This window comes from Hippichthys cyanospilos, chromosome 15, assembly GCF_059441005.1.
Source record: "Hippichthys cyanospilos isolate Australia breed blue-spotted pipefish chromosome 15, RoL_Hcya_1.0, whole genome shotgun sequence".
Taxonomy (NCBI): domain Eukaryota; kingdom Metazoa; phylum Chordata; class Actinopteri; order Syngnathiformes; family Syngnathidae; genus Hippichthys; species Hippichthys cyanospilos.
Genome location: NC_142383.1, coordinates 7196234 through 7217914, shown reverse-complemented (window position 1 = coordinate 7217914; position 21681 = coordinate 7196234). Strand labels below are relative to the sequence as shown.

General features: G+C 38.2%; 2 protein-coding genes across 7 annotated transcripts in view; both read right to left on the bottom strand.

Annotated features, from left to right (window-relative positions):
• The window catches only part of rabgap1 (RAB GTPase activating protein 1), an 80161-nt gene that overhangs the window by 20563 nt on the left and 37917 nt on the right, over positions 1-21681 (bottom strand). For all 5 annotated transcript variants that reach the window (XM_088434721.1, XM_088434722.1, XM_088434723.1 and 2 more), the window contains one exon: positions 7780-7893. In XM_088434721.1, coding sequence (XP_088290847.1) covers positions 7780-7893 — 114 coding nt within the window. The remainder of the gene's footprint in view (positions 1-7779; positions 7894-21681) is intronic.
• Positions 14550-19772, bottom strand: LOC148411566 (putative G protein-coupled receptor 21). 2 transcript variants are annotated; one of them, XM_088434171.1, is made up of 2 exons: positions 19681-19772; positions 14550-19536 (listed from the first exon to the last, which is right to left on the bottom strand). In XM_088434171.1, exon 2 carries the CDS (start codon positions 18968-18970, stop codon positions 17741-17743), a length of 1230 nt encoding a protein of 409 aa, XP_088290297.1. In that variant the 5' UTR covers positions 18971-19536; positions 19681-19772; the 3' UTR covers positions 14550-17740. The 2 variants fall into 2 exon arrangements, with proteins under 2 accessions (XP_088290297.1, XP_088290296.1); XM_088434170.1 differs by having other exon boundaries at positions 14550-19539; positions 19681-19712.

Here is a 21681-nt window from a genome sequence, read left to right as displayed (position 1 = left end):
AAAACAACTCATGAGCGGAGTTGGTCTGGTGACTGTGCTGAAAAAAAAATGGGGCTTAGTCTCTTGCCCATAGGCTGTACATAAGACTGTGTACCAGCAGGTGATCTTAACAATTCTGACATCACCCTAAGAAAACAACTATTCTATGAATTAGAGTGATCCTTCCATCGATTGTCCAACACAAGTATGTAACTGCACAAATGCGCTTCTGGAAGAAGGGTCAAAATGTCCATAAACACATTCCTGAAATTTGTAAAAACCTGAGTTGAAGATGTTATGGATACAAAGGGTAATCATCGTCATATAATGAAACCTTATGCATTATAGATTAAAGGGGGAATGCTCCACAATTTTTGAGTCCCTTAGGCATGTGGGAGTGGCCGAAAGGGTGGACCCGGTCTGTCACTGACCAAGACCTGCTTTGCCGACAGACCGGCAAGTGACGGGAACCCTATAAAGAAAAGTAGAACAAGAATGTCAGAATGGATGTGTTTTGCCCGTTGTTGTAATCACCCACTTTTACCAATGGAAATACAAAAGCCAACTGGTTTGCCTCTTTGTGGTGTTGCTTGCTTCCATTGACGCTAATATGGACTCGCTAAACAGCGAACTGTGCAGTTAAATGTTTGACAAATCGCATGTCAGTACCTTTGCATTAAGAAGCCCGCCGGTCTCCTGTGGCTTAAAATTCAATCAATACACTAACACAACTGAATGCAGTGCAAGTTGCTAATTAGAACAAGCCAAGGGATTTATGTTACCTCCCTCTTCAATTCTCCATACACGGCGTCATAAACACCATTATGAAACTGAAATGAGGATATTTGAATAATGCCAAGCATTTTAATGCAACTCATCTTTCCAGCCTCCTAAATTTCCAAAATGTCAATAGCCATCAATAATGGTCCAATTACATCTAAAATGTCCAGTAAAGTATTCCAGTAAAAAAGTTAATCCACAGCAAGCATTATATCCATATAGCCACTTCCTTTGCTGCTGAAAACCTTTTTGAAAATTCAGATAGGTGTTTATGTGTATATGTGTGTATGTGTACATTTTTCATTGTTGTTCGGGAGCATGCAAGAATTAGGCGACTTGAATACTATTTAGCATGGGCCCTTTAAGGACACAGAAGAAGGAGGAGGAGAAGAAGAAGATGGACATACTACGTTTATTACTTCGTTTGCGCAAGCACAGTCATGAAGTCTGAAATCAGAGAAACTGTGTTTTTCATTTATACAATACAATGTGGACTTTGGTGGAGTATCAATAGATTATTTGCAGATTTTCTGGGTGTGTAAGCAGTGTTTTCAGTCTAAAATATGGTTTGCTATTTTAAATAATCATTTTTATACAGTTTAGATGTGTTTTTACTGTGTTTTCACCATCGTTTTTGTATGGTTGTATGTTGCTTTCTACTGTAACTGCTGGCCCCATTACAAACAGTACTGTGTTGTTCTAAAATCACGTTCAAACACCAATTTAGGGTGCTAGCAAGAGACTTAATTACACGGCAATTGGCATGAACATACGACACGTATTGGCAGTACTGTATTTATCTGTGACTCTGGCTTTGTTATATCTGTGTCTAGCAAAAATTAGCCGTTATCCTGCAGCACTCGAATGCTCCATATAGGCTGGCGTGGTAGATGTAAATGACTCTCTACACTTTGATGCTGTCAGCCTGACACGGTTGCCATTCCTCATCATATTTTCACAAACCATTGGACTATGATGTGCTTTTTCAGGAAATTCGTCTAATAGACCATTTCATGGGAAGAGATTTGGATGATCATCAAAAATTTATAAAACTTGCACATTCATAATAAACCCTCTAAGTGCCGATGTAGCAAAATTGCACCAAGCAACATTTACAGTAAACAATATGTCCTTATCTTTAACCATTATCAAGCTAAAACCTTTCAAATAATGATATAAAAATATGTTGGGGAAAAAAAAACACTGGCATCAAAAGGGTTTTTTCCCCCCAAAATAATCTATTCAATTTGCTTTTTCTGTTAGCTATCCAAATACCAGCAATTCTGGATAGCTGCATTGCTCACACTGTGAGTATTGAATTGACAAGTTTTAATTTTTGAACTGAATGAAGGAAATTCATTAAATTTACCCCCAAGTTGTAACTGATTAAGCTGTACCAGTCATTGAGTCGCATTACATATATGCATTTTTATTTTTTGAACTTACTTCACTAACAAGTGTAATAGTAAAATTTAACAGATTTGTGAAGCACAGAAAACCAACAAAAACCAATGGAAAAACTACAGACACCAATAAAAATCTACCTCCTCTTAGATAACAGGATTAAGTGCTCACAAAAAGCAGTTGGTTCAAACGAAGTTTGGGCGACTTTTCAGTCCCGTTTTCATAAATATTCAGATTAAACCCTAACATAAACTTTCTCAAAACGTGTGTAAATACCAAGTATGCTCAAGTTGCAGTGGCTACTAAGAAAACAGGTGGGAGAGGGTGGATTGAAATAACTAACACCCACATAAAAGCCAATTATTGAAATCATATCACTCAGATAAATCTTGTTTAAATACTGAATCCAGGGAAGACGGATATCCCCTTTTAGAAAAGCACATCAACCAAACATGTGTCACTGTAAGAAAAGGAACTCAGGGATAGTTTATGATGCCATAAAGACAGTGTAAATCTGAGGAGAAGCAAAACAGGACAGCTCATCCAAAATGGTTGAAGTGGCCCACTGAGCTAAAAAAGCGAGTAATGAGTCAAGTCGAACGGACAAAGCGTGGATCAATCCATGAGTTGAGCAAAGGAGGGAGGGAGGGGTGACTGAATTATTTAAACACACCTGAGGAGGTGCTTAACTGCGTGCAGATGGATGCCCTCGCTCAACTTATACATACTTAATGAATGAAAGGAAAAAAATCTGGGCACAGCAGTTGAAGCGAGTGTATCAATACTATGCATGTGCAAGAAATGCTTATTTGATGGTATAAAGTAGAAACTTGCTTTAGATTTGTCTTTAGATCGACAGCTTTATAACTCAGCCAACTGGTTAGATTGTAAAATATCAAGCTATTTACACCACTGTTACGTTGTAGTCTGAGGAAATGTGATCTCCGTTATTTTTGAGCCGTTGGGGCGGGGGACTTAACACAGAGATCATCATTGTTTTAAACCAACGAAGCCATGTGTGCATCCACATCAATTCCTCCTGGAAACAACAAAAGGGCTGATATTTAATTATGTAGAGAACATATTCTATTAATTGTGTTTTGAACACAACATTCACATGACTGGGTAATGGAACATCCAAAGTGACATTGGATGACTTTTAATTAAAAAAAAAAAAAAAAATCTTGCTTTTAGAAACAAGTGAACTAATTTGCACTGATTCGTCACAGTAAAAATGCCTAACTCTGAAAACAAACACGAGTTTTGCGAGTCATGGTAGCTTTTGTTTTATAAAATTAACAAAGTCGAACTCTTAACTCAGACGTACCCAATAGGTTGATTTCAACACTCAGTGTGTTGAGTTCAATGTTTTAATCAGTTGGTCAGCTTTAAGTGAAGGTATTTCTTCATGATAGCATTTGCATTTTCTTCTGTATCTATCAGTATTATGCCTCTGTGTTTTTGATATACTGGAACTACTACAACTTCCTGCTTTCGTGCCTCAGATTAATGGTAAATATAATACATAAAAAATCCTACAGTCGACTTGTGAGTCAGACCATACACAAGCTGAATTTTGCTGGTGGCAGGTAAACGGCACAGCACGCTTACAATAGTTGCAGAGACCAAGCAATGATTGGATAACAATGAGTGCATTAACGAGTATTAACTAACTAACTAGTAGTGAGTGTATTAACTGATGAACTGTCAACTGAAATAGCATTTAATAATAGCCAAAATAATACAACAATCACTAGTCATTTGACTAGGATTATTCAATCTGTTTTTCATCTGATCAAGTTTGCCCTCCTCTGCTCGAAGCAATGCCCATGCACTTTTACTTGCATAAAGAAAAAAAAAGAGGCACTACCCAATATTTCCTGGCCTGTCTGAACCAGGCATAATAGTTCTAGATATACATATCCAACAAACATATGGTAAAGTTGTATTTAAAAAAATAAATAAATAAACTATCATACAATGCTTCAAAAAAATAATGCACCTTCTAAGCCATAACGGGTTAGGTACGAAGGACATTATTTTAAAACAGGCCAGTGGTTGTGCGGAACGAGACACTAATTCCCATGAGGCTAGATGTCTCACATGATTGAGTCCACAGTAAAGAGATGACATATTTGTAAAATTTGTAACATAAAATATTACATAATAAATTTTCCAGTTTTCAAAATGTTTTCGTTTTATTGAGCAGACAGCAAGAAAATTTAGCATGCAAATGTAAACAAAAGAAAAGAAATTGTCTCTGAAAATCACATTTTCCTCTTCTTTTCATCAACCGCAAAACCAAACCATCACCATATCAGTGATGTGAAAGTAACCCTGTATTCTTTTTCTCAAGAACTACAGCGAATGAGTATGGCAAGGCCCCCAGTATAGGAGTGTAGGGGACACCCTTAATTTTAGGGTCGAATTCTGGTATTTTAAATGTTGTCATGTCCAGGATACACCAGCTGTTTGGCGACAATGTCAGTACTTGAGCATCATAAAATAAATCTTACCTTTGTAATTTCATCATATTTTCTTGTCATACTTTTTGGTATATTTGTAAGTCATATATTTATGGTGGGTTTGGTGCTCGCTGTGACAGCAGTATGTGGCTTGCAGGTGAGTGAGGGAGGGAGTGAGCGAGAGAGGGAGTGCGGAGGCCCGTGCGCTGCGGGAGGAGCATTTGAGAGTGCAAGGAAGTATTGGGGAGATTTTCATGAGATCTGTTAAAATAAATGTGACCATTTAGTGTAAACTCTACTTTCCTCGTTATCCTGTTTAATCAACTAAAGGTGCCACTCTAGGTCAATGTGCGACTTTCTTCTTGAAAGCTACTGTAATTTTTCTTTGCATGAATAGACTAAGGATGGCCTTGGATGCTGGTTCAGGCTGCTCACTGTTTTTATTGAAAAATTAAGTTATAACAACCTCAGGTAACACGAGTTGCGTGTTAGCGGCAACTAACGCACTGGCTACTAATAACCAATAGACTGCCTCTAGCTCATCCTATTACCGTAATTACCATAAGTAATAAAATGTCTGGTAAACAAATGGTATCTTCCTCAAATATCGCTGTAAAAACATTATAATCTTTTAAGTTACCATTTATAGGTCATACCAATAGTTTTGGTCTTCATTTTTGGGGAAAAAAGTACTTATGGGAAGGAATTATGGTATTTTGATCAAAATAAAAGAAAAATATACATATAATTGTTTTTGGTTTGTTGAAAAAAACAAACACAGAAGACCAAATAACACATTTCCAACTAATAATAAATGACCAATCAACATTTAAGCTTAGATTTTAGAAACACTTTCACAACTCTTTCACCAGAGAACAATTTATTTGAGTCAGCCTGGTTTGTTCAAGTGAGCCGTGTGAGGCAGTCGGTCATTAAGTTTGCAGTCACATACATCTATTCAACTGCCTTTGAAAAGTAATCCAAATGCCCTCTCAAAATGATATGGAGCACTCAAGTGCCACTAGTTAGTGGCTAATTCATGCCACTGGCGCCGTACAATTCATTGTCAGCATCATTATCGTGTTTATCCAAGTATCCGAATCATGTTTTTTTTCCCTCATTTTCAACCCCCATATTGGGGGGAGGAGGGGGAGGGGGGGGTTTAACATAGTAACCACATAAATCAAAACAGACCAATTTTTTCCACATCTGTGTTTGGATTACATTAATGTGAAATAAGTAATATCATGTCATTTACAAGGCTTAAGATGATTATATACAGTATACCTCAAATTTGACATTGTATGCATCTGTTTTAGTGCGTTTGCACAGAGCATCACAAAAATGCATTTTTCTCACGCGTCCCCTAATTGCCTCTTTGTTGTCAACAATGAGGCTGTGTGAATGTTTCCGGACTTTGACACATTATGACACATTATGAAAAGGAAAAGACGGCTTGACTTGAGCCCTTAGACGTGTGAACAATTAAAGAGGAGATAGGAGAGGACGTCTGGGTGTTAAAAGGGAGGAGCTATTTGGCATGTAAGATAGTGATGATGACTTTTAACATCCGACAAGTTAATATTCAGCTGTGTCAAAAAAATAAAGCATTGAAACTTCAAACCGTTTTATTGTTGCAACATCAGTTTCAGCATTTGCGTCTAGGCCTTGCACATTGCCTCGAATCTGCCCCCCCCCCCCAACGGTATGTTACAATAAAGAAATGCATCTAAAAGTACCGTAAAGGCAGGGGTAGACCGTTAATCAGGTTTTGGAAAATTCACCCAAATTGAAGTAAAACAGAGGGGGAGATCAATTTATAAGCGAGGTCAATTTGTACTCAACTTGTATTGAGAAATATGGTAACTCCTTTTTTTTTTTTTTTTTTTTAAAGTGCCCTGAATTGGTGATTGGATGTGATTTCAGAACAATGCTGTGTTGTTTATATCGGGAGTAGTGACTCACTCCTGGAGCAGCAAGTCAGCTGTTGTCCAACACACTTCGGGGAAAAATAAATAAAAATCAAAATAAATACATTCCAAGGTGTTCATGTTGTTCTCTTTTTTGTTGCGCTATGGTTTATTTTGAAGTTCTCACCATGTTTGGTGGTTTATTTCACTGTCACGCAGAGCATTAAAAAGCAACAAAGAACATTAACAGGCAGCGCATTCTTTTGTATACCCCATTTCAAAAATAACAGTCAAAAGAAAATAGAGCTCCTGCTGTGCAGGGACAAGAAATCTCGTGGCATTCCAATCTTACGGGATCTTGTCTTACATGATATCTTCCCATCCCTATTTGCTGCTGATTAAACTGATGAAATTAAGACGAAGTAGTTGAAATTAAGGCCCCAACTAGAGCATAAAGAAAGGCTTATCTAATCTATCATCACTCATATTACGATAAAGAATATTTAAAAATCTTCATATAATTGATTATTAGACAAGAATAAAATTGGTCAAGAAGCCCGTAAAGAGGCCTGCAGCATTATTAGGGAGCAGCTGGAAATTTTGGGTAAGAACTGGTTATCTGCTTCATGTGACAACAATCGTTTTGCATGCTTCATTAGTCAGGGGAGAACACTCCAAAAGGATAAAGAGAAGCTTGGAAAAGCTTCACTTGGTTTACGACGGTCCTGACATATGAACGACGCATAACAAAATGCACTGTCACATGGTATGAAAAGACTCATTGAATTTTGTTTTAGGTTTCCTATAAATAATATTTACTATAATTGACTTTACAATAACCACTTTGTTGATTAGGTTATTGAAGCATATAGCACATTCTAATTTAGGTACACATTTCGAACGTACAAACAAAAATCAAACTGAGGCTCCCCTGTATGGAGTCCTTCAAAAATGTGAAACTTTATCTGAGTGAAATGATCATAATTATAATGTAATTATGATAATAATTCTTAACCAAAACACCAAACCACATCAACATTCGGTGATGGGAGTTTGATAATTAAGAGGGAAGAAAACTAATTTACGTTGTGATGCACAAGCTGGGCTAGAGAGCAAAAGGTAAATAAATAAATAAAATAGCCAGCACAGCTGCAACTGCCACAACCAGATTTGTCCTTGGGCATCATTGAAGCAATTCTGGTTCTTCCTTTGTACTTAGCTGATTCATTCATATGACTGACCTTGCAGATCTTATATAGGGAGTCTTGCCCATCTCCTCCGGTGTCTTTGAAGTAGTCATGAGCTGGGAACGTCCTGTTAATGTCTCGAGTGATGGCACTGTCCTGCGGGGATTCCTAGGAGTGAGATAAGGAGGAGAAATGGTAAATGGACTTTCACTTATATAGCGCTTTTCTACCTTAGGTACTCAAAGCGCTTTACACTAACTAGTCATTTACCTACTGATGACGCAGCATCAGGAGCAACTAGGGGTTCAGTTTCTTGCTCAAGGATACTTCGATGGTCGGGGGATCGAACCCACAGCCTCTCAGCTGGGAGACGACCACTCTACTACCGAAACATGCCACCCCCAAAACATGGAAATAACTCGCTACAAAATCTTTAAATGAACTATTTGTGAGAAAATAATGTTGGTTAAAAGGAGAAGAGAGCCAACAATGCAGTCATATGGAGGACATATTGGAAAAGCGTTAGAATTAGCCATATGGCAAACATATTCAATACATTTTTACACTATGACTATGACCAACAGAATATTTGCAGCTGCAGTAAGCGACACGTTTAACAGTAATAATAACAAAAATAGCTCAGGGAAGGTGTCCTTGGGTTGACATATTGAGCAATTATGTGCTAGATGAATGCAGTAGTACAGTACGTGACCTTTTTCTCAAGTGTGTACCCCATGTCAAATACTTTTAACCAATTTCTACCCACTGACCTACATTTGTAGAGGTATCTCTGGACAAATCTTATTCAGTCGTTGGTAGGTTGTGTAACATCATTTCTTTTGTTTCTGGCTCGTTAATGACAATGTGCATCTAGATATTGCAAAGGAATCACTGTAACACCATTTGGCAAAAGGTTGCTTCATGTTCCAAAAAATTCTTCTCAATTTGAAAAGAAAATGTACTGTTCCTGTCACAGCATTAAAAATAATTAAATTCAATGATGATACCTGCATAAACTGTTAAAATCTCACATACCCCCTTAAGTGACTTCGAATAACGGGTTGGTACTCGTACCAACTTTTTGAAAACTGCTGAATTAATTGATTGTTAAAATGACAAACATCCATCCATCAATCCATTTTCTAATCCCTTTTCCACTTACCTAAAATATTGCCTGTACAGTTAATATGGTTTAATGATGGTGAAAGTAGGACATACTAATATGTCCTTGCATGTGATTGGGTGTTGATTGTTTGTCTCTGTGTGCCCTGCAGCTGCTTGGCAACCAGTTCAGGGGGTCCCCACCTACTGCCTAAAATCAGCTGGGATAGACACCAGCAAGCCTGCAACCCTTGTAAGGAATCTAGAAAATCTAGCGAATCTAGAAAATGGATGGATGGTGAAAGTATGCCAGTGCAACAAATTAATGGACATTTCCTTAGGGAGAATTGTTTGGAATTTAGAAATAGCATCACAGAATATATTGAAATATTGATTTTAGATGGTAGCTTTATTGCATAGCACTGCACATAAAACTGGGGGCTTGGATGATGTAAGACACTCGATTAGTTCATTCATTTTAGCCCACTGTGCCAGAACACATATGAGCTTTCATTGAAGGTTTTTGTACCCTCCTCTCACATTAGTCGGTAATGAGAGCAGGGACAAATAAGAATAAGAATCAATTCAGAAGATAATTAACTGGGGAGTTATAAGATTGTAATAAGAATGCAGTGTGTTAATTGGAAGATGAATATAAGCTATCTTGCCTTTTTGTAACACTACAAATGAACATTAAAAGGATACTACAAAGAAAGATTTGTTTATCAAACACTGTTCATAGCTGTCGACCAAGCGAGATGGCCAGATTAGTGAATATTCATTAGCCAGAATGAACTAAAAATAAAACTATGAAACTGTAATGCTAAAATATGGCCATGATACCAATAGAGTACATTTTCCGGGGATATATGCAGCTAATTCACTGAGTTTTCTACTAACGTCACCAAAGGTTCAACACACACATCTTGAAAGGAAGAACTGCCGGATGAAAATGAAGTGTGTACAAAAAGTAACACAGGAAGGAAGAAATAGTAAACCTAAAGAGAGCTAATGGCCAGCATGAACCGGCATCCGTGTTGCTAAATGTGTTCAACAACCTCCAACACGCCCTGCAAATACCAGATAGATTACAGTACTCTATGTTTGTTGTTTACTGTGTATGGAAGACTGTGTACTGTATGTCCTGTCTTAAAATGTTGACATTCTGTCATTCCTGTCCTGCTAACATCTCCATTATGACAACAAAAACACATAGTGCAGTAACCATCTGTACAGTTTAAGCCCAAGGGTATCAATATCCCTCTATTTGCTCATTCAGAAGCCAATATCTGATAATTGTACATTTTACAACCAGGACGTCAGTGGTGTGTGCGTCCATAATACTGATCCAAAGCATCCGAATGAATGATAAGCTTCCATGTTTATACAAGCACCACTTAGCTGTTCTTATCTCAAGTGCTGAGAGCTAAGACAAAGACCTCTGACATAATGGACAATTAGCTTCTTTTCTGTCTTTCTGTATTCATTTGAAAGAGAGCCTCGGTATGAAGCTAGTGTGAGAGGGCAGTGAAAACATAACCCATGTCTCATAGCGGACAAAAGTGCAGGTAACCGCAAAATTGTAGCGGTGAGCCATAGGAAAAAAAAAGATAATTCACAAAAGAATCAAGATTATCTACTGCATTCAAAATCACAAAACAAAAAAAACAAACAAAAAAACAACAACAAAAAAGTGCTTCTTCGTTAACTTAGTTGATGCACATAGCCAAGTAAGAGTTAATAAACACCACATAAAAAAAAAAAAAAAAAAAAAAAAACATTCTCAATTGTTGATTCAAGACTGAATGTTAATTACCCTGTCACTGGCCAATACAGCACAGGTCTTGGTTAATGATGGCCGCTAACTGTGAGGTGTCTTCAAATGCAGCCCCAAATTGCAAACCCAGGCAGAGACACGGGTCTGTCTATGCAATAAATATTAACAACTACAAATATCTATCCAATCAATCTCCAAAAGCTGAAACATAGCAAGGAGAACAATGGGGTTTATATTTCTTTGATATTTTACCTAATTACTATAAATGGTGCTTCAATTCACTAAGGATTACAATATCTAATCAAATAAAAAGGCTTCTGTTCTATTCCAGTGGTTAGTATGCCGATGAATTTTTCTCAATCAAAACACTTTGAAAAGCAATAAAAAAAAAATCATTCTAAATCAAATCATAGACCCGAAAATGTACGTTATTGTTCATGATTAATGATAAACACATACATACAAACCGCTAAACCTCACAAGGGTCACAAGCTTGCTGGTGCCTAACCCAGCTGACTTTGGGCAGTAGGTGGGGGACACCCTGAAGTGGTTGCCAGACAATTTCAGGGCACAAAGAACAACCATTCATGCGCCCAATAAGACTAAAGACAATTTAGAATGCCCATGCATGTTTTTCGAGTGTGGAAGGAAGCCGGAGTGCCAGGAGAGAACCCACGCGGGCTCGGGGAGAACATGCAAACTCCACAAGGAAGGCCAGAGCAAGTTGGGTTTGAATTTGGGTCCCTGAACTGTGAGGTGGACATGCTCACCACCGCTCCACCCGGAAGAAAATACCAATTTTATTATTTAAAAACAAAATCCGTAACAAAAAAAATTAAAATAATTGAAAATAATAATAGTAATACCATATCGCCCAGGCCTAATCCTGATACAGCCATTTTCCTCAAAACTGACCCTGTACCCTGCAAAATAAATTCAAAGAGACAGGTGAAGCAAAGCCACCCAACAATATAAAAAAACCTCATCGCTGTCTCACAGTAGAAAGAGTGCTTTTTTTCTGCATGTTTTTTTTTTTTTTGTGCCGATGCACTTTTCCAAAAAGTTCACAATTTGTTTCATCCGTTCATATATTCTTTTGGGAACTGCACCTTGTCAACATTTAGTTTGGCAAATTGCACTAACCCTTTAATAATACATTTTCAACAATAGTGTTCTAATTGATTGTCCCAATTCCACTTTGGGTCAAAAAGTAACAGCTTTTTGATACCGATCTTTCTTGACCTTGGAGTTCATCTATAATTTTTTGAGGTGGTTTTTCTGGCCTCTTCTTACCATTCATATCAGTCTTTTCAATTTGTCCAAAATGTTCTTCCTCCAGCCGAGTTTAGGAAGGTTGGCTGAAGTGTTTGGGATCTTAAATTTTTGGATAGTATGTGTAATTGTCGTCATTGAAACATCAAGATGCTTGTAAAATGTCTTAACAGCCTTTGTGTCTAACATGCTTATCTATTGTTTTCATTCTAATTTCCTGAATCATCTCTCTTCTAGGGGTACCATCACACTTGGACATGCAGGTTTGCACATTCATTTGAACATTTGCTTTGAAGGGAGACTCACAGTCTCCAGAGATCTACAATAACACTTCAAAAAAAAGTCACAAGATTTGTTGTTTTTTTTTCCTTAAACTTTTACACTTGCAAAGTTTTGAATTAAAAATATGGCATTAAATTGCATTTTTTCGGGCAAGTCAAAGTCTAGAAAAAGAAACAAAAAACTGAATTCTGATTCGGTTCAGCTCATAACATTTGATGGAAAAAACTATATGAGTACTTAGCTTTCTTTAGTCATCCAAATGGCTTAAAATAAATGCAATTAAATCAATCCTACAGTGGGGTGCACTGGTGGGGAATCAATAATATAAATTTAATAAATGGTGAATTTTTATAGTGAAAAGAAACTGTAACCTCAGGCACAAATATGTTTGCATCTTAAAATGCGGAATTAGTCACGGGAACTATGTTCAATCCATTTTCCTGAAGATTTGAGGGAGTCAGCAAGCTGAACTAATTTATAGAGCAAAGCCTCTGGTTGACAACACACAAGTGCTCAGTTGTTCTCAAAGCCGTTTCAGTCTCAAGAAAATAATTATCTGATGATGAGACTATGGATTAATATATTGCTTTTCAGCACACAAGACATAAATTTTAAGACGCCACATTATAATGTTTTCACACAAATAAAATGCTGCAAATCCATTTCTTACAAAAAGAGTGAAGTAATCCTATCATTAAAATCATTGAATGGTGAGTCATGTGTCATTTGGTATGACCAAATTCTTGTTTCTTCCTAGGAATGGAGTGACTTTTTGGGCGAAATACAACAAAAGTTGAAACAATATGTGGAAAAACGGATGTTGTGATGACAACAAGAACAAAAAAAACAGCAAGTGTCTGTCAAGGTTTCACATAAGCACACACAGCAGAGGAGCCTGGATTTGTTAGCAACTACAATAATGTATTTCAACGCGTCAAACACCAACGATGTGTTGCAAAGGCCTGCTTCAAATTAAACACATCAAATAATACACTAATGGCACTGCAATAGCTGTAGTAGACATTTATTTTGAAGTTGGTTTTCATTACTGCATTGGAAGAATAGTTAGAAAACATTAAATCGCTTATAATGGACGATAAGAAACTGATAATAAATTACACTGTCACTGTATTATACAGTTCGAGGCTCTAGCATTAGTGCCAGACACTAACTATGGATGAACTGCATGTGGTGCATTCAAACACAGACAGACACAGAAATTTAAAATTAAGAGTGGAAAATCGACTGCCAGTGCGATAACTGCAAATGTCTAAATAATGTGTGCTTCCTATCAATTCATAAAATGACATATCAAGACGATACTGCTTGTGACGTTACAAAATGTTTGCAAATGGATTGCCAGTCATGAGGGAATGTGTGTGGAAAAAAAAGTTTCATTTTAATATTTTTACAGTAATTTGGTCAAGCGTTCCTCAGTTTTGGTGTAGATCAAGCTTTTTTATTGCATTGCATACACCATCAAGACCCAAAGGATCTGGACATAATAATCAGTCATTCGTATCATAAATGCAAGCAAAGGGACAAAACGTACCCTGCTTGAAGACAAATTAAAAACATTACTGGGATTGAGCCAAATATGGCAGAGCTACAATGTGTGCAAGTGAGTGTACTATATGACTACAGAAATGCTGGGAATAGCGAATTGGAGTTGCACTTCCGTGGGAAGGTTGACCATTTAGCCCTCTATTGTTTATGTCCCTGATTTTGTTTGAGTTAACACAATGGATGGCTTGTCATTCTGTTTTTCTTTCTCTGCTCACTGTTGAAATGCCAAAAGAACATACGACAGGATATTATTTAAACCTGATAAATCCTCCTGCTTGCATTCTTCCACTTTCCAAACTCACAACCAGCTCACCTTTGCATACCCAATCAAGAAATTTTAATTATATTCCTCACACCCTTCTACTACTGTTCTGCTTTAGCTCCAACAACCAACGAAAGCATCGTCACAAACACAAGGATACAAGCCAAAGGGAAGGCTAACAACGCAACAAAAAATCAGGTATACTGCCACAATAACGTCCTCTACAATCTTATAGCGTCAATTTGCCAACATTCGGTCATCCACTTTAAACGCGAGCTGCCTCATTACCAGAATGCTCACTCAGCGCTCAGCATTCTGTTGGTGGTGTGTTACAGTCCATTTATATCATGTTAGCATTTTCTCTGCGACAATGTAAACTGGCACATTTTCAATTCAGCAAATGGTTACGTTCTGCATGATTGAAAGCTATTGCTTCGCTTGAATTCCATAGACCATATTTGTTAGTTGGAAAAAAAATATATGGTGCAATGCACGGCATGTATTTTCTGAACATGTGATTTTAGAAAAGATGCACAAAGATACAGATAGTACACAGAGATAAAATTACATTTATTTTCTCAGTACAGATGCACAACATGTACAAAGTTACAATACAATATACAGTACATATAGCTTTGCCGCCTGCAGAGATTCTCCATAAAGTCTTCTGGTATTCGTCACAGGGTCTCATTTCAAAGTGACAGCAAAAATAAACAAATTTGATTCATTATATTTCAACATTCTCAGTCTATTAATTCAATTTACACAACTCTTCCTGGACATGACAATGACTTGCATTGGAAAGGCTGGACAATATTTCAGTACGTTTTCAAACTAAAAAGTCAGCTGCTCTCAAAAGCTGGGTCATGAGTGTACAATTAGCTTGGTACTGGTGTGTCCTATTTAGATCCTAAAATAAGCACAAAGAAAACCTAATACAGATTGGAAGACAGATAAGGAAATGTCTATCTCCGGCTCTACATGTGCGTTAAAGCACTGTCATTGTGTTAAGTACTTTTAGTACTTAGATTTTAGTGAGTTTTGCCATAACATCTAATAATTTAATGATACTGTCTCACAAAATATTTGTATTTACAAGGAGTCATGCTGTATGTCCAGACTGACAATATATTAACAAAACAATGACTGTTTGCTCATTGACCAACAAACAATCCAGAAAGTAGTGCACATAAATTTGTTGGCAGCAGCAACGCCAGTCATCTGAACTTGAATTATCTAATGAAAAAAAAATCTGATCACTTCAGTAGATTACAATCCAGCAATCTTTTCTCTTCAAGCTTAAAACACGTAACAGTAGAATCGCCTCGATAAAATCTGCAAAGGGAAAAACGCACTTTCATAATAAATACATTTGCAGTTATGTTCTGCCTCAATTATGTCTTCACAATGGAATAGACACACATTCAATATGCCATTTCTTTACACTGACAATAAGGCGACACCACAACGATTATATTTGGCACTGCTCACAAACAACAGCATTTTGTAAGACAAACCGTGAATGTATCATGATTGTGCATCATAATTACAAAACTATACACCCACAAAACACTGAAAATATCCTCGAGTGGGAGTAAGTGGAGAAATGGAAGGTGATAACCACGTTAGCACCCTTACTTTAATTAACAGTCTTCTTCAGCCATTGGTCACGTTCTACCTGAACTGAGTCACTGACCCTTGAGCAGGTATGCGAGAAAAATCAATGAAATGAAAACAAGTATGACAAGTCTAGTGTTATAAGTCCAAAAAGTCATTTAGAAAATGACTTTTAAACACACACGTAAAATTGACGGCCCCTGTCAAATTGGTCTAACAGTCACATGTTTACATCATGAAGACCTACCTCTACATGTAAGGGTAACGCATTCCCCACTTTAATTTTTAGTTCAAGGCAACAATGAATTACTTCAGGCTGCTCTTCACAGTCTTGTCCTTTTGGTGTAGTCTACACCAAAAGTGCAGAACTCACATATTACCAAGTACCCATTCTGGATACCAATTTGAAAAATTAATAAGGAAAAAAAAACCTCAAGCTTTCTTTGGTATTCAACACAAGGTATTGTACATAAAGCTGTGTTATATCTTTCTATGCTTTGTACTCATACAAAGTATCTATTCACCTTGCTGAATGTGAGGTTTCAGCAAGCTCCAAAAAGTACAGATGAAGAGATGATGGAAACATACAATACAAGCATGCACGCAGACACATGCAAGTCTCAGGGGTCAATCTCCTTTCAGAAGAACTTTGTAAGCTGTAGAGAATGGCCTCTCTGTTTTGTTTTTGTGTCTTTTCCTGTGATGGTCAAGCGGTTTTCTTGCAAATGCACAGGTGCATTACAGTGATCACAATACTGCATCTAACTACTACTGTGGTTCATGGAAAAAGGCAGTTCATCATAATAGGGATTTGAAGTTTCAGCTACCACAAAACACACAGCGTGTCATCAGACCAATGTCCTCAGGCAACAGATGTACCAGATTATTAAATGATGTACCAGTTAACAGCGTACAGTTAGTGTGAAAACATAGTTCTCTTGCTTTTGCTTGACAGTTTACACATTTAGTTCCACAATGGCTATGCTATGACAGACAGCAGAGAAAATCGGGGTGACAACTGCATTACATGCAACAACAAAGAGACAGGAATTTTTTAAAAACAGCTGTTTGAATAACAGTCAAAGCCCCTTATAATCATTTATTATAAACTCATTGAAATGATCAAGATTGACTACCATGTCCCAACGAATAGAAGACCTGTTTTCGATTGTTTTTGTTTTTAACTGATGAAACACAATCAGACATATCATTTGTTGAACAAATGCAATGATTGTTCGATTCACCTACAAGTAATTGATTACCGAACTCATTGATCATTAATTTTGATTATCAATACATCGTTCTGCGACCCGAAATTGTCCAAATGCTCATATGTAACAACAAGAAGGTAAACATTCTCTGATTTTTTTCGTCTTGTATGAAAGCAAGCTGACTATCATTGTGTTGCCTCAAAATAAGACATTTGCAAATATTTGCTTTTAGTTTGGAAAACATTTTTGCCTACTCTAGACAAAACCAGAAAACAAAATATTAAAAAATGTTTTCTGAAATGTCAATTAGAAAAATGTGCTGCAATAAATAGAAGGAAATTTAAACGTTTTAAAAATCATATTCATTGAGTAATTAACAAAATGACCGACAATCAGTTTTTTAAAGCAGCCCTAATTTTGACAAATGCAATGTACAGATAACAGTACATCCGCGTGTTCTGCTTAAGTGCAGTTAGAGACAAGAACTCCTCAGAATACTTCATATTAAAAGTTCAGCTCACCACTATTTAATGTGTTGCATCGCTTGCATCCTGTTGCATCCTTCTATTGTGTTGAGTTTACAAAACCAATACATTTCCAAACACTTGACAGAATATTTCATTCATACATACATATATCCTCTAAAATCCAATGCCTCTTTCACCACTATCCCTCCCAGGAATGAATGACACCTTGTAGGGATCTTGAGGACAGTTTATCTTTCAGTGCTTCATTCCAGACTCCTCCCACTGCCAGCTGTGGCGCGAGCAGAGAGGACATCTGTGTTACCTCAAAATAAGATGGAAACAGCAATGGCACAATGATGCCTCCTTCAATCTCTTTGTGGAAACATTTCAGCTTGCAGAAGATGCTCTTCTGAGCAGTTTCGATTCCAGTTTTGGCAGATGGCTGTTACTAAAGTGGGCGCTACACATGACATGTTGTTCCAATTCCTGTGTCTCTATGGCCAGATCCATACCCCGTCCCAGCGCATCCTTGTTCAACGGAACCAATGAATGCCTTTTTGGCTTTCCTTACACCGAAGCCGCTGCCACTGCGCTGTAAACAGTACGAGCAGAGACGCTTGAGGCCCTTCCTGAAGGCGGAGTTGGAGAGGCTGTAGATGAGACAGTTACAGAAGCTGTTGCTGATGGCCAGCCAAGTGGTGAGGAAAGATGCTGCAGGGTGATGGTAGATTCCACCGCTCTCCAAAAGAAAGTAAAGAATGTAGGGCAGCCAGAGGATGTAGAAAACGCTCGTGATGCGGAACAGGACCATGGCATACCGTTTGTCTGGGTATGTTGAGGATGGGTGCTGATACTGTGACTGTTTCTGTGGTTTGAGTAAAACGGGCGAGTGTCTTTGGTCCAGCTCATCGTTGTCCTTGACCAACGACCCGGATGTCAAACCTGGGTCTTGGTGCGGTTGGGGCCGGTAACGTGCATGACGTTCGCTGATCTCCCGCGTGTGCTGTCGACAGATCTTGAAGATGTTGGCATAAGTGAAGCAGACGGTGAGGGCAGCGGGGGCATAAAGAAGCACGACAATGAAGGTTGTGAAGGCTGGCTGGGTTTTCCATTTGACAGCACACCACTCCACCACATCGCCATGGTAACCAGGCTTTCCCCACCCAAGGAAGGATGGCAGAAACACCAGTGCGGAGTACAACCATATTAAGATGATGCAGCAGCGGACTCGACATGGTGTTACCAGGGCTGCGTAGGTCAGGGGTTGTGTGATGGCGATGTAGCGATCCACACTCACGCATGCTAACGAAGCCATTGAGACCGACTTCAACACGGACACCATGTATCCAAACACCTGGCATGTGAGTTTGGGGTCGAGTCCTTGGAGATGATGAAGTAAGGACAAGGAGGGGAAGAGGCAGCTCACACCAACTAGCAAATCAGCATACGCCATCGTTTGGATGAAAGCGCTGGTAGTGTGCTGGCTCAGCAAAGGGGCACAGTGAAAAACAAAAATCACCACCAGGTTGCCTGAAATAATCAGGACAGTGAGGAGAAGGATTATGGAGACTTCAAGCAGGCAGGTGGTGATGATTTTGGAATAGCTGATCTCAAGCAGGCAAAATGGAGCAGAGAAGTTTGATAGGTCAGCAAAGCTCTGATTCAGTGGATCCGGGGAAGAATTCATCATCTCAGGCAGGAGGACGTCTCGCGGGGCCCTTCAAAGGTAAGGTGAACCCAAGGACTATTTTTGCAGGTAGTTTCCTGGCTGTGAAACTAAGTGCACAGTTTCAATCCAAACCAAATGGTCCATGTTTCAAATTTGTAGGTTATCTCCCACTTCATTTCAAATGGTGATGAAGTCCTCTGATTCCACTGTGTAGCAGACAAGTGATCACAAAATGCACCTACTGGTTTTCACTTTTGCCGAGCATACGGCTTAAACAAGTCTTTGTTGGGGGAAAACAAAAAAAAAATCCAGTAAGGTTTATTCTTGAAAAGCTTTTGGTGCTCGTGAACCCAGAGATGGCTTCAACATATTCCTCTTATGTCCGTGTAATCCACATAATCCAAAACATAGATTCCAGTAAAAATAAATTGCTTGCGTGACATGCTAAAAAAAAACAGGTATCAACAATACTTAGTCCTTCGTTTCTTGATTCTCCTTCTTTTTCCCTTTACCTTACACACTTGTGTGCGTGCCGGCTCTTTCCCACCAAGTTTCCGTCTAGTCCTTTGCAAAAGTATCACAGCCAACTGCTGGAAGGAAAGCAGTGTATGAGAAGACTGATGTTGAAAATGCCTGAACGCACAGGCAAACAAACACACCTCCGCACTTTAGCTGTAATTTCTGTGAGTATCAGGAACAATGTCTGAAGTGGAAATGGTAAGCAGGCATACCGATGCTGGAAGAGCCCACTGCCTCCTCCTCCTCCTCTTGGTGATGATTTATCCTCCTTTCCTAGCAGTCTCTTTCTCTTACTTACTCCCGGTCTCCCTCCCAACGTTTCTCTCTTTCTCTCTCTCTTGCTGAAGAAACAGTGGCAGAAGTCCCTCCCTTCAATGTGGCTAGACCAATCATGAAGAGTAAAGACCTGCGGCTGGCTCTGTCACCCACCCACCCCCCCACCACCACCACACACACGCACACCATTTTTCTTCTGCCACTTTGCTCCCATGTGCAGGCAAATTAGTACTGAGATAATTAAACACTGACAAAAAAAAATTGGGTTTAACAGTGGTATTATCCTTGAACTGCAAAATAATTATTTTTAAATTCGCTAAGTTCTTTTCAAGCAATGACTGGATTCTTTAGTAAAATTTACAGAAAGCATTGTGGTGATTATTATAAATAGTAACCGTAAAGGTTCACTTATATAGATAGCACTGTTCTATAAAAGTGTTTTTACACTGACTTCGTTCACTGACTGATGAGGCAGTATTAGGAGCAACTGAGCATTCCGTGTCTTGCTCAAGGACACTTTGACATGGTAACAATGGTGGGGGATCAAACCTCCTGCCTCTGGGCTGGGGTACGATCTCTTTATCTTTGAGCCAAGCCGTCCAATAATAGTGGAGTCTACGCTTTCATTTGATAAATTCAATGTATATATGGTCATTGAACACGATAGATATAGTGTGAATATTGAAAATGTCAAAATTCTCTAAAATGCCTGGCAGTGAATGTGTTAAACACTTTCATCTGTGCAATTATATTTGTCCAAAGTAATGTATATTTCGTTGCACCAGGCTTTATTAAAAAAAAAAACAAAAAAAAACAAACAAGGATGGTCTGATTCCTCAAGACCTGTAGACTATAACCTTTTTTGACAAAAAGAACAGGTTTGATTTGTCATATATCGATTAAAGTTGAAAAAATACCATGATGAGAATGCAAATATACTACAATGAACAAAGACATGATGTAAATGAAACTCACACGTGTTCACTTTTTCATTGCATAGCACCAGCATAGAGCCATTCTCAGCTAAATTGAGCAGTATTCACTTCACAGTGAAATTTCTAATTCAAAATGGTACTACAAAAAAAAAAAAAATGCAAAAACGATTCCACATCGAACGCACTAGACACGAGACACTGACAAACAACAGTACAGATGAACAAGCGGTTACAGTTACTTATTTTCAATCATGTGGCCATTGACCACAGTCAGGAGACTAAGGGCAACAAGGAGATACACCGCTGTAGCAAAGTGGAAACTATGGTGTACAATTTTGCATTGTCCAGATCTACGACATGGTAAACATGGTAAGATAACTTCAGCGTGTGTTAGTTTTTGTCACTTAGCCATGTTTTCCTCAAATGTTAAAGTGATGCCACAATGACAAAATCGCTGATTTAACAAACAACCCAGTGGTTGACAAGCGATTTTCAATCACAAAGCAAACCACTTTATATACAATGGGAAAATATCCAGTTTCACTTAACACTGGCTCCACTAATCCAGCAAGTGGTTTGGTAGAAACGTATCTGTATGCATCTGACAAGCCTGCCGTGTGTGTTTTTTTTTGTTTTGTTTTTTATTCTTAGCGAAGAAGCCCGCATTGTTCTTCTCACACAGCTGAACACTTTCTCCTCATGGTCTCTCATTTGAGATTTGTTTGACTATGACGCCATAGAAATGGGTCCAAAACGTCCCACATCTTCTAATTCATCTAGTGAAACTTAAAGAAAGAGGATGATAATGACTGTGAATCAAAATTTAAATTATTCAACAGGTTAAAAAAAAAGGAGTAAACTATGTGTCTGTGGTACATCTTTACGGAGTGAATGAATCACCTTTGCATTACATTAACGACAAAGCGAAAATTCTCAAAACAGCTTTGATTTCTTTTATAGTGCATTGTGACATATCGTAATAGGACAATCCTCTGAAAAGAC